We start from the raw sequence: 10844 nt of genomic DNA on the forward strand, positions 1-10844 counted from the left end.
TGATTTTATTTTTGTATCAAATTAGTATCATGTAATTTTATTTTTGTATTAAGTTAGTATCCTGTGGTTTTTAAACCACAGAGTACTAAATTGATAAAGTACGAAATTACAGGGTACTCAAGTGATAAAGTACGAAACAACAGGGTACTAAGGTGAAAAAGTGCGAAATTATAGGATACTAACTTGATACACTTTAAACCACAGAGTACTAAAGTAAAAAATTAAACCACAAGGGGGCTATTTGAAGTTTTCTCAATTAAAAATGTACCAAATTTATCAATAATTTTGTTAAATTTAATAATTTTATTTTTAGTTGAGCTTCTTTGTTTATATAGAGCTCAACATACTTATGATATTTTAATCGTTAAATCGTTTTAAAATTCATTCAATATTAATATTTTTTTTTTACTAAAATACACCGTTAATATTATTATACAAATTTTGAAAAAAAATTTAAACATAAATATTTCTGTATTTTTATTAGAAGCATAAAAGTTCAACTCGTTTTGTTTTTATAATTTTTTCAAATGATTTTGTAGGAATAGTACTGCTCATTTAAAACTGACGTATTGTTAATGAGTCTCGTACAAATTCGCCCCTATATATAAATGCTTCACCTCGCTTTCGCAATCGCTCTAGTAGTCTTATTACACCAAACACGGTTTTAAATCCAACGGTTGAAACACTCCGCTCCTCCTCCAATCACTTCACCCCGCTCCACCCTCTCTTTGGTTTTTTTTTTTCAAAAATAAAATTTCCTAAAAAAAGCAAAAATAATGCCCCCGTACCGCCGATGAGATCGGCGGCATCATGTCGGAACCCTGACCCCTTTGCCCTAACCCTAATCATCTCCCCCATCCCACACCATGCGGAGGCCCCATCGGATCGTCGATGGGGTTCTCCTCGAGCGGCGATCGATCGTCCTCCTCCTCCTCGCGCCGCTCCTCACCCTCTCCCTCATCTTCGCGGCGATCGGGCCCGGGAGGCCCCCGGATCTCGCCGGAATCTCCGGTCGGCGGCGTAACCCGCCCCCCCCGCCGCCGCCGCCGAGGCTCGCCTACATGATCTCCGGCACCGCCGGCGACGGGGCGCGGGTGCGGCGGCTCCTCCGCGCGCTCTACCACCCCAGGAACTACTACCTCCTCCACCTCGACCTCGCCGCGCCGCCGCACGAGAGGGCGGATCTGGAGGAGCTCGTCCGCGCGGAGCCGGCGCTCAGGGAGTTCCGGAACGTCCGGTTGGTGGGGAGCGCGAATCCGGTGTCGGATAAGGGCCCGACGATGATCGGTTGCACCCTCCATGGCGTCGCGATCCTCCTGAGGGAGTTCGCGGATTGGAGCTGGTTCATCAACCTCAGCGCCTCGGATTACCCCCTCATGTCCCAGGACGGTATCTGCTTCGATCCTTTTCAAACTTTTTAATGTTAGATCAGAAGTTATATTATCCATTTAGCTCATCTCTGTTATAGCTATGCTTGAGTTGAAATGCTTCACTGGTCGCAGTTAAACAAATTTTACTTCTTATTGCTCATCAGATTGGACGTGTGTTGATGTCTAGCTGATAATTACTTCTTTAATGCTAATCTAGTTGCTGAGAAGTTTAATTCTACAAATTTTGTCTGAGAATTAATATTTGGAAATCATCTTGTGAACAATGCAATGGGCAAATCAGTTTAGAAATGTGACAATTTAGGAACCCTTAATTTCGGTACCTAGAATTTCGATAGCAAAGTTAGTGTATGGACTGTTTCTGAACTGTTCAGCGGTCTATTCCTCGGAGAATACTAGTCGAAAGGTAGTTGTAAATTCATAAAGAAATAGCCCAATTGAAGCATTCAGAAGTTCTTTTTTATAGATTTTATTTTGTATTCAACCGCATTTATTAGGAGTACTCACTCATCTATTGTTTCGTCCCCATAATTTTGCAGATATTCTCCATATTTTTTCTTACCTGCCGAGGGATCTAAATTTCATTGAGCATACAAGCAATATTGGCTGGAGAGAGTATGCATTTTTTTCCTTCTCCTTGCCATATTTGCTCTGCTACAAAGATGAAGTTTTATATATGTGATGTTTGCTACTCATATTTTAAATCTTACTTTGTGGTCTCTTCGTCTTTAATATGGTACATGCAGGTATCAAAGAGCAAGGCCTATTATTGTAGATCCAGCTTTGTATATCTCAAATAAAACTGATGTATTTTGGACAAAGGAGAAAAGAAGCATGCCTTCTTCCTTTAAAATATTTGTAGGTACTACATTTTACCTTAAGCTATTTTCCTTGCTTAGTTAAAGAGCCATACTTTTATTTGTTTCTTCAGAAAAAATTTCTTGTGGCTGATTGCGTTTACAGAGCAGAAATTTACTCAAAAATTTGTATGTTGCTCTAAATATTTGTATTCTAGACAAACTCTTTTGAGAGATGGTTATGCATTATCTGCGAGAGACTTTGGAGCAAGAAATAAAATGAGCATTTTTAGCAAGGAATGCATACGTTTGCCTTTGGAGTTGAGCTTGTTCTTTTTGCCTCTTTTTCTTTTCTCCCTATATGCATTCCAATGTGGATTTGTAGTAGTTCTAATTTAAGGGAGCTGGAGATGGAAATTGATAAAATACAAGGAGGGGATGCTAATTGACAGCTTGTGTCAGAATAGAGAGACCATCAAATGTGAATGGCTCATGAAATGCGAAAGCTGTTCTGTAATTATATTTTTGTGAATTGATATGCTTATTAACATAACATAAATTTCTTGTAGATGTAATAATAAATCACAGATTTACTTATGATGCTCGTTTGGTGTCTATTTCCTTTAAGGATATGCATATGCCAATCTCATCTGTAATGTAAAGAAAGGTATATGCGAGTAATGCAAAAATGTTTTAATTTTGTTGCCAACTTTTTCTCCTGTTCCCTAGCTTTTAATGAATAAAAATTTTCTTTACTGTGTCATTTAGTGCTTGTCAGTCAAATATGTCCACGTTTTCCTTTTAAGCTCGATGTAAAATAGACCATTTCACCTTCCGTGTTGTGAATGTTGAGCTTCTTCTATTTATAACCTCATTTCACGATCTTTCTTCTTTAGGTTCCTCATGGGTGGTGCTAAGCCGACGCTTCCTCGAGTTCTGCATATGGGGGTGGGATAACCTTCCCCGAACCTTACTCATGTACTACACCAACTTCCTGTCGTCCTCCGAAGGCTACTTCCACACTGTAATATGCAATTCTCAGGACTTCCAAAACACCACCGTTAACAATGACCTCCGGTTCATGATGTGGGATAACCCTCCCCGCCAGCACCCCATGAATTTAACTTCCAATCATTTTGATTTGATGATTGAGAGTGGTGCCCCCTTTGCGCACGCGTTTGTAAAGGACGATCCTGTCTTGGACCGGATAGATCTCGAATTATTGAGGCGGCCCAAAGGGCGGTTCACTCCGGGCGGGTGGTGCATCGGTAGTAACTTATTTGGTAGGGATCCCTGCACTATTTATGGCAGACCGGGGGCTATTAGACCTACAACGACGTCGAGAAGGTTGGAGAAATTGATATTAAGACTTTTGGATTCAGAGAATTTCAGGCCGAAACAATGTAAATAAGAATACGACTAAATTTTGATTCAATTTTTTATACATCCTAGTTCGATAGATTTACTGTAATGATTCCTGGGTTGACGAAAATGTTGCGATCGCGCAGTTTAGTCCATTTCGGCTATTCTTTATTTTTTTTTACTTTCAAAAAGGTGAGGAGATCAAATTGTCACAGGCTATGGAGACATTTTAAATCTCATATTCTTTCTAAGGAAGGTAATTGTGTTCATTAGAAAGTGCTTGTCTGATAAGCTCTTCCTGGGTTGCAGCATTTGTGAAGAGTGCATTTAAAGAAATTAGGGTTTGCTTGTTTGTTCAGATCGGGTTCCGATCTGAGTGCAGGCCTCAGGATCTTGCGCAGATCTCGAGTTGGCTTTGGTCAATTGATTGCATTGGCGTTAACTCGGCTTCTCTATTATAAATTACATTTGGGAGAACATCTGAGTGCAGCCCAATGCGAAAGAATTTTTTCCAGTGATATTTTAAGATTCTATCCGGCAAATTTATGGACGGATCTGGTGAGGGCTAGCTCCGAAGTTGGCTCTAAAATTGTGACTCGTACTCAATCATTTGAGAGCAAAAGAAGATCGGGTCCAATTCAAACTGCCGCGGCTCTTTCTCCCGTCCTATATATTTTTGTATCTTAAGCTCTTTTTTCGCCCAGCAAAATAGAAAACGAAAAAAAAGAGTATGAAATTATATAATTCTAATCGGATCTTGGTTTTAATCGCTTAGGCTTGTTATAGTACATAGGTTATAAAAAGTTTGGTGATTAAATATAATATGTTGTTTTTCATGTGATAAATTATATGCTTATAGCACGAAACATCATGCACAACCAAAGCGAATATAGCCCGGGCCATTCTAACGGACCAATGGGGCGTAAATTGTGATGGGGCCCATCTTGTACGAACCCGGCCCGTTAGGCAAGTGGAATTCAAATAACTAGGGTCCGAATTTCTTAGTTTCACTGGATCGGACCGGTTTTTAAGCAAAATACCACTTGGACCCGTCCGTTATGATCGGGGCCCAGTCCAGGTTTTAGCGCTCAATTCGAGAGAGTTCGTTTCACCATCTTTCTCTCTATACGTCTACGGCATGATAAAATTTTCCGAGGGCGAATTTGCGGAGATTTTAGGGTTTTGAAGGTCGATCTCGACTCCTACAGGTATGCTCTTACAATCTAATAATAATAATGATAACAATAATAATCACTATTTTTTTTGTCCTTACTTATTTTTCTAGATCTCTTCTTCTTTTCTTAGATCGGGTTAACACAGTCGCTATGTTGATGTTTCTCTTTTTCTTTTTCTAATACATAATTTTTGGGACTATTGTTGTATGCAATAATGGCTGTTGAAGAATTATTAACATGCTTGCTAAATTTACCCTTTTTTATGTTTTTTTCTACTCTTGGAAAGTACATTTTAGTGTATCTGATCAATTAAGGGTTGGCTGGAAAAAGATTCAGTTTCGAAAATGGAAAATAAGAGTAGAGATTGAAGAATGTAGTAGGAACATGAAAAGGTGCAAAAGAAAAAAAAAATTCTGAGAGCTTCATTTTTTGCTACGTGGTTTGGATTACCGCATTGAAATGCTGTTGGAATAATTTTTTACGTCCTCTTTTAGATGCATAAGCATCTTGTTTGGCACATCCTTTTGATTTACTCAATAAGCTTGTAGAATTTGGTAGATGGGGAATATGATCAATTTCTAAATGACATACGATGCTTCTCTATTTTTCTATTTTGATTCTTCAAGAGTTGCTCAGGGTATTTGATATTTTGCTTCAGTGAAAAAGCCTTTAAATATTAGCATTTAACATACAAATTTGTTGTATGTTAACTTGGTACTCTCTATAGCCAACTATAGATAAGTTGCTCTTAAGGTGTTTGATGTTTTGCTTCAATGAGAAAGCTTTTGTTTATTAGAATGTAGGAGGCTGTTAACTTCGTCTCTCTTTGTAGCAAACTATAGGCAAATTGCTCTTAAGGTGTTTGATGGTTTGTTTTAATGAAAACTCTTTTGGATATTAGCATGTAACATACCAATTTGTCATAACATACCAATTTGTCATATGTTTACTTTACTCTTTATGCTCTTTATGGCAAACTATAGATAAATTGCTCTTAAGGTATTTGGTGTTTCGCTTCAATGTGAAAACCTTTGTATAGTAGAATCTAGCAAATCATTTTGTTATGTGTTATTTTGGTCTCTCTTTATAGCCAATTATAGGTAAGTTGTTTCTAAGGTATTTGATTTATTGTTTATTGATTTCCCCAATGAGGTTGTTATTCAAACTGTTTAGAATTATCATCTTCCTTTTTTAACCAAACAAATAATATATTATACATAAGACTATGATATCATATTCAGAAGATATGCTATCACCTTGGATAGAAAATTCTAAAATATTCTATTTGGAATAACATAATCAAGCATCTGAACAAGGCCTTAATGTACTGATTCAAATTGAATTTTTTGTTTGACACTGAAGAAGCCCTTATTTTTTCACTTTAGTAGCTGGATTGGCATCATGGGGCGGAAAGCTGGGGGTCTGTACATAAATCCCAAGAAGTTTGGAGCTGTTGGTAAGCCATGCATGAAGGAAATGGTGTCATTTCTCGGGTGCTTATCTCTGAACAAGAGCAACGACGATAAGTGCGTGCGACAGAAGGATCTCCTACTTGCTTGTGTGGAGGCTCAGGTGTTTTTTTTTTTTTCTTTTTTCTTTAGAAGATCTGGATTTGCCATTTATTCTAAATATTTTTTTAAAAAAACACAACTCCTTTTAATATAATAATTATAATTGTTTACCGAGCAGTAACCTAACAGCAGATAGTTTTAGGAGTAATAGATCATCAATGTTTTATGCTGTTTAGGACAAATATTTCTGTATGGCTATATATGTGCTCTGCTGGTCTTTTATCTTTTAGGAATAAGGTTTTCTATGGTCCTAATATTTTTGTCTCTGATTGTGAGTTAAATGTTGTAGGTGTTTTCTTAGGATGGTTATTTTACTCAAAGTTAAAGTCATTTAACATTCTTAGAAAAAGGGTATTATGCAATTGCCCTATTAATACATGGTTACGTTGGGTGAATGTGGTGTGTTGTATGCAAATTTGTTGTTCACTCTCTACCAAAGCTGTTAGTCCTGTAGCTTCAGTATATTATAATTGTTTCTTTGCTTAATCTATTTGGGATTATTGTTGCCGCCTCAGTATTTGAAAGCTTATTTTCTCCATTGCTTACTGTAGACATGACTGTTTGGTTTTTATTGCAGAAAGGGAAACCTAAAAATCCGGCGAGGACCATTAATTACCACTTGCAGCGCCTTGGCAGAGAGAAGTTCTTTTAATTATGAGAACTGGCTTTCTTTTGACGAAGATGATAGTGATATTTTTGAGCTTACATTTTGGGGATGGATGTACATGTAATTCCCGCATTCGATAACACTGCAATCGTTGTTGCGTTGCTGTTTGCACTGTCACAACTCACAAAGGAACAATAAACCATGTTTTGCATTTTAGGGTTGCTGGATACGTAAGCAAGTTTGTTGAATCATCACTTTTTGTATTTTGGACAATGTAAGCAGAAACATTTCCTGACGATCTTTGGAACATTTTGATAACAGCAGATTCTTGGGAAATTTGATTGCTGTTGATGAAGTTTATTTAAAATCCATTTTTAAGTTGTCATTTTGCAAAACTCACGCCTTAAGAGGGTGTGAGTTTTTTTTTTTTTTTTTTCCCTCTTCCTGAATCCCCGTTGCTTTACTTTGTAGTCGAGTTCATACGCGTAATGAATGAAGCAGTAGCATGCTATCTTCTCTAAAAAAAAAAAAGTTGTCATTTTGCTTTTTATTTTTTATTTAATATTTTTTTTTAACGCGAAGAGAGTTGACGACAAGGATTTAATTACATGTTCTCTATCAAGTGAAATTGGTTTTTTTTTTTTTTTCCTCTCTCTTTTATGTTTTGAGCTGCNACATGGGTGAAAAGTGTTCCTGGAGTGCAAATTTATATTTGCTTCTGAACGCACTGTTCTTTTGATTTTTTTTTTCTCTCTTTTTATCTTATTACTATACCAAATTGATTACTGCTTCAGAAAAAATGCTGCAACTCTGAGCCTGGGTAAAGCGCATGTAAGAATATTTAAGATCACAGATCATGACGGCCTTTGTTGAATAAACATATCGAACAGATTTTTTTTTAAAAAAAATAATAATCAAAGGAGTTAATTTATTCATAAATTATAGTGTTAATGTTGCTGCAACAAAAAAAAGGAAAAACTTCAAATACCCTCGTGTGGTTTCGCACTTTTTCATTTTAGTATCCTGTGATTTAAAGTGTATTAAGTTAGCATCCTGTGGTTTCGCACTTTTTCACTTTAGTACTCTGTGGTTTAAAAGAGTATCAAGTTAGTACTTTGTGATTTTTTTTTGTATCAAGTTAGTACCTTGTTGTTTTATTTTTATATCAAATTAGTATCCTGTGATTTTTAAACCATAGAGTACTAAAGTGAGAAAGTGCGAACCACAGGATACTAAAGTTAGAAAATGCGAAACCACAGGGCACTAAATTGATACACTTTAAACCATAAGGTACTAAAGTGAAAAAGTGTAAACCACAGGGTACTGATTTGATACATTTTAAACCATAGGGTACTAAAGTGAGAAATAGTGAAACCACAAGGGGGTATTTGAAGTTTTCCCCCCAAAAAAACAGCAAAATAGATAAAGAGCCTTATTTATTATCAGTAAAAAGAAAATTGAGACGATCGAGTTTTTTTTGCATGATGTGCTCGAACCAACGCTGGGCCGCTGGGCCCAATTAACTCAACTCAGTAGAAGGAAACATAATAAAACTCACTCTCCCCGTTCTCCGTCTCTCACTCGCAGTGAGATATTTTATCGAACACTTGGAGTGCTCGAAGTGCTCTCTCTCACTCACACACGCGCGCGCAGATACATATACGCACACTCTCTCTCCGAGCCATTTCATCGAACACGTAGCGTGCACTGGTTGGGAAAAATTCAGATGATGAAGACGAGAGCTGCGTCCCTCTTCTTCGCCGAGCGATGCCGAGTACTTTTCCCCCTCTCTCTTCTTCTCCATCCCTAACCCCTTAGCATATGTACATGTGTTTCATTTGATTTCCAATCCAATCTCTTATATTAATCCCCATTTTTGCAGAATATTTTGGCTGCGAATTGGCGAGCTCATCTCAACACCATCAAAGCCGACGCTAAGGGGAGGTGAGTGTCTCCGTTTTAGGGTTTTTTTTTTTTTTTGTTTTTTTGTTTTTTTGGGGGGGTGCCCATAATGGTTACCTTTTTGTTTCCTTAACATATAGCAAGGATGAGATTTACACATCGAAGGTTCACTACGCGTTTCACAAAGGAAGGCCATATCTATGGATCGGAGAAGGGGATTTGCATAACATGGTACTGTAAAAATTAAGTAGAAATTGCAATGCTCTTGTTTTGGATTTATGTTTAGTGTCCAGGACATGGAAATTCCATCTAGCTAATAGCATTTTTTGTTTGATTTTCTCAGAATACAATTATCGACGAGCGCGGTTCTCTTTCCATTTGCACTCCGATCCCCGGTCCGCTCATGGGCTTACTCAAATCCATAAGAAAGGTTGGTGTACAATAGATGTCTAGTTAAAGCATGTTATCATCAATTTTAGAAACCTAGTTGATGCTAATGCATTATACTATGAGATTACTGGATATTATTCTCGACGTCAGATTTATTTGTGGGAGCTCTTCTGTTTGCTTTCTCGCATAAGGATTTGCATTTGAGGCCTTAGAGAACTGCTACACTTGTGCCTATAGAAAATTTGCATTACATCTTGCAATTTCTCTTGTCATTTTATTGTCTTATTTCATGCAGTTGCCGGCTCGGGTTGCTCTGTCAGGTGATGTTGTACGCTTGAAAGATAAAAAGGTAACTCCTTACATAAATCTGAAGAACCTACTCTACTTATCAAAACAGATATAAGTTGGCCTTATAGCTGATTGTCAGTGAGTTCGCACGTAGTAAGGGATGAAATTTGATTATTCATGATTTTGGCCTGGCTCGGAGTTTTCTAGATTAGTGTTACATCATAGAGACAAGAGTATTTGTGGAAGCACTTAACGGCTGTCTTTCTATCAAAATCCCCTCGGGCAACTTCTAGCAATCTAGACTACGAGCAGAAGCCGATGCTTCAGAACTGGATCTTTCACTTTGAGGTCAGCCGGAAGGCTTATTTTAGCTTTGATCACAGCAAAAGATTCAGCTTTTTTAATTTTGACAAAGAAATGTTACAGCTTCATTGTAGAGATGCTCTTCTACTATAAGACCATCACTGATTGAGCCACCTAACAATCTTATTTTTTCTTTTCTCCTTGATACAGTCAGGCTGTTGTCGATAGTAATAAAGGAATCTATATATTAGAACAGACAAACAGCTAGCCAAGGCGCAGTTATACATCTTCGTGCTGTTCTGGAGTTCTGCCGGTATCAGTTGCAGATCGAGGGAGCCAGAAATCTTCCAGGAAGATATTAAATGAGAAGTGACTCTCAATGATTTATAACGTTCCGATATTGGGTATGAAAGCTCACCTTTCGTACTATAAGATTCCTGGAGAGCATTAAATTGACATTAAGAAGGACAAGGAGCATGGATATATTCAAATTAACTATATAAATATCTTCAGTTACAGCTCTTCTTGTTCTTATGTGTTAGCGGCCCTTTTAATAGGAATTCATTAACATGGACTTGCTCGTGTAATATCTTCGAACTTGATATGATTGTGTTCTTATTTGCAGTTCAGCACATTATATCGATGGTATGGGGGCAATCCATCGAATGTCGAATGGACAATTTTTGAAGCACCTTACAGCTGATTTATTGTGTAAATTTAATGTCTTGGACGAGGTGTAGAGATGCTAGGCTATAGGTTCTGTTTCCATGTCTGTGTATAGATATCAGTATTCTTTTTTTTATTTTTTCTAAAATTTGTGTACTACTGGCATGTTTTTTTTTTTTGTTTCTTTTAAACACAACTTCTGTGTTTAGGAAAGAAGAGATCTGTTGTGGTTGGATAGTATCAGTTATTCCACACTGCGCTAAGGGCATTGAAGACTAAATCAACAATGAACAAAATAAGAAAAGGAAGAAGAAAAAAGATAGAGAAGTCCGATCTCGCACCGCGATTTATCACATAGAATCTGTGTTTTGGAAACAGCAAAACAGCGAGCTGGA

At 37.3% G+C, this 10844-nt stretch overlaps 3 protein-coding genes across 5 annotated transcripts; all 3 read left to right on the forward strand.

Annotated features, from left to right (window-relative positions):
* Positions 1-673: 673 nt before the first annotated feature.
* On the forward strand, positions 674-3823 carry LOC109704787 (beta-glucuronosyltransferase GlcAT14B-like). The gene is made up of 4 exons (XM_020225571.1): positions 674-1389; positions 1928-2003; positions 2135-2250; positions 3082-3823. Exons 1-4 carry the CDS (start codon positions 867-869, stop codon positions 3594-3596), a joined length of 1230 nt encoding a protein of 409 aa, XP_020081160.1. The 5' UTR covers positions 674-866; the 3' UTR covers positions 3597-3823.
* A 791-nt stretch (positions 3824-4614) lies between these two features.
* LOC109704788 lies at positions 4615-7247 on the forward strand. Of its 3 annotated transcripts, none has more exons than XM_020225573.1 (3): positions 4615-4755; positions 6108-6294; positions 6871-7247. In XM_020225573.1, exons 2-3 carry the CDS (start codon positions 6124-6126, stop codon positions 6943-6945), a joined length of 246 nt encoding a protein of 81 aa, XP_020081162.1. In that variant the 5' UTR covers positions 4615-4755; positions 6108-6123; the 3' UTR covers positions 6946-7247. The 3 variants fall into 3 exon arrangements, with proteins under 3 accessions (XP_020081162.1, XP_020081163.1, XP_020081161.1); XM_020225574.1 differs by having other exon boundaries at positions 4655-4755; positions 6111-6294; XM_020225572.1 differs by lacking the exon at positions 4615-4755 and adding an exon at positions 4816-5114.
* A 1237-nt stretch (positions 7248-8484) lies between these two features.
* On the forward strand, positions 8485-9595 carry LOC109704789. Its single transcript, XM_020225575.1, has 5 exons — positions 8485-8674; positions 8783-8844; positions 8943-9033; positions 9146-9232; positions 9488-9595. Exons 1-5 carry the CDS (start codon positions 8627-8629, stop codon positions 9593-9595), a joined length of 396 nt encoding a protein of 131 aa, XP_020081164.1. The 5' UTR covers positions 8485-8626.
* The last annotated feature ends 1249 nt before the right edge of the window (positions 9596-10844 follow it).

This window comes from Ananas comosus, unplaced genomic scaffold (assembly GCF_001540865.1).
Source record: "Ananas comosus cultivar F153 unplaced genomic scaffold, ASM154086v1, whole genome shotgun sequence".
NCBI lineage: Eukaryota > Viridiplantae > Streptophyta > Magnoliopsida > Poales > Bromeliaceae > Ananas > Ananas comosus.

What these genes read in the sequence shown, in the direction of transcription:
- LOC109704787 (XM_020225571.1), top strand. Translation starts at nt 867, where the DNA reads ATGCGGAGGCCCCATCGGATCGTCGATGGGGTTCTCCTCGAGCGGCGA. An exon ending in CCCCCTCATGTCCCAGGACG is followed by an intron (nt 1,390 to 1,927) that starts GTATCTGCTTCG and finishes ATAATTTTGCAG; the next exon opens with ATATTCTCCATATTTTTTCT. An exon ending in AGCAATATTGGCTGGAGAGA is followed by an intron (nt 2,004 to 2,134) that starts GTATGCATTTTT and finishes TGGTACATGCAG; the next exon opens with GTATCAAAGAGCAAGGCCTA.
- LOC109704788 (XM_020225572.1), top strand. Translation starts at nt 4,960, where the DNA reads ATGCTTGCTAAATTTACCCTTTTTTATGTTTTTTTCTACTCTTGGAAA. An exon ending in TGTAGTAGGAACATGAAAAG is followed by an intron (nt 5,115 to 6,107) that starts GTGCAAAAGAAA and finishes TTTTCACTTTAG; the next exon opens with TAGCTGGATTGGCATCATGG. An exon ending in TTGCTTGTGTGGAGGCTCAG is followed by an intron (nt 6,295 to 6,870) that starts GTGTTTTTTTTT and finishes TTTTTATTGCAG; the next exon opens with AAAGGGAAACCTAAAAATCC.
- LOC109704789 (XM_020225575.1), top strand. Translation starts at nt 8,627, where the DNA reads ATGATGAAGACGAGAGCTGCGTCCCTCTTCTTCGCCGAGCGATGCCGA. An exon ending in AAGGGGATTTGCATAACATG is followed by an intron (nt 9,034 to 9,145) that starts GTACTGTAAAAA and finishes TGATTTTCTCAG; the next exon opens with AATACAATTATCGACGAGCG. An exon ending in TACTCAAATCCATAAGAAAG is followed by an intron (nt 9,233 to 9,487) that starts GTTGGTGTACAA and finishes TATTTCATGCAG; the next exon opens with TTGCCGGCTCGGGTTGCTCT.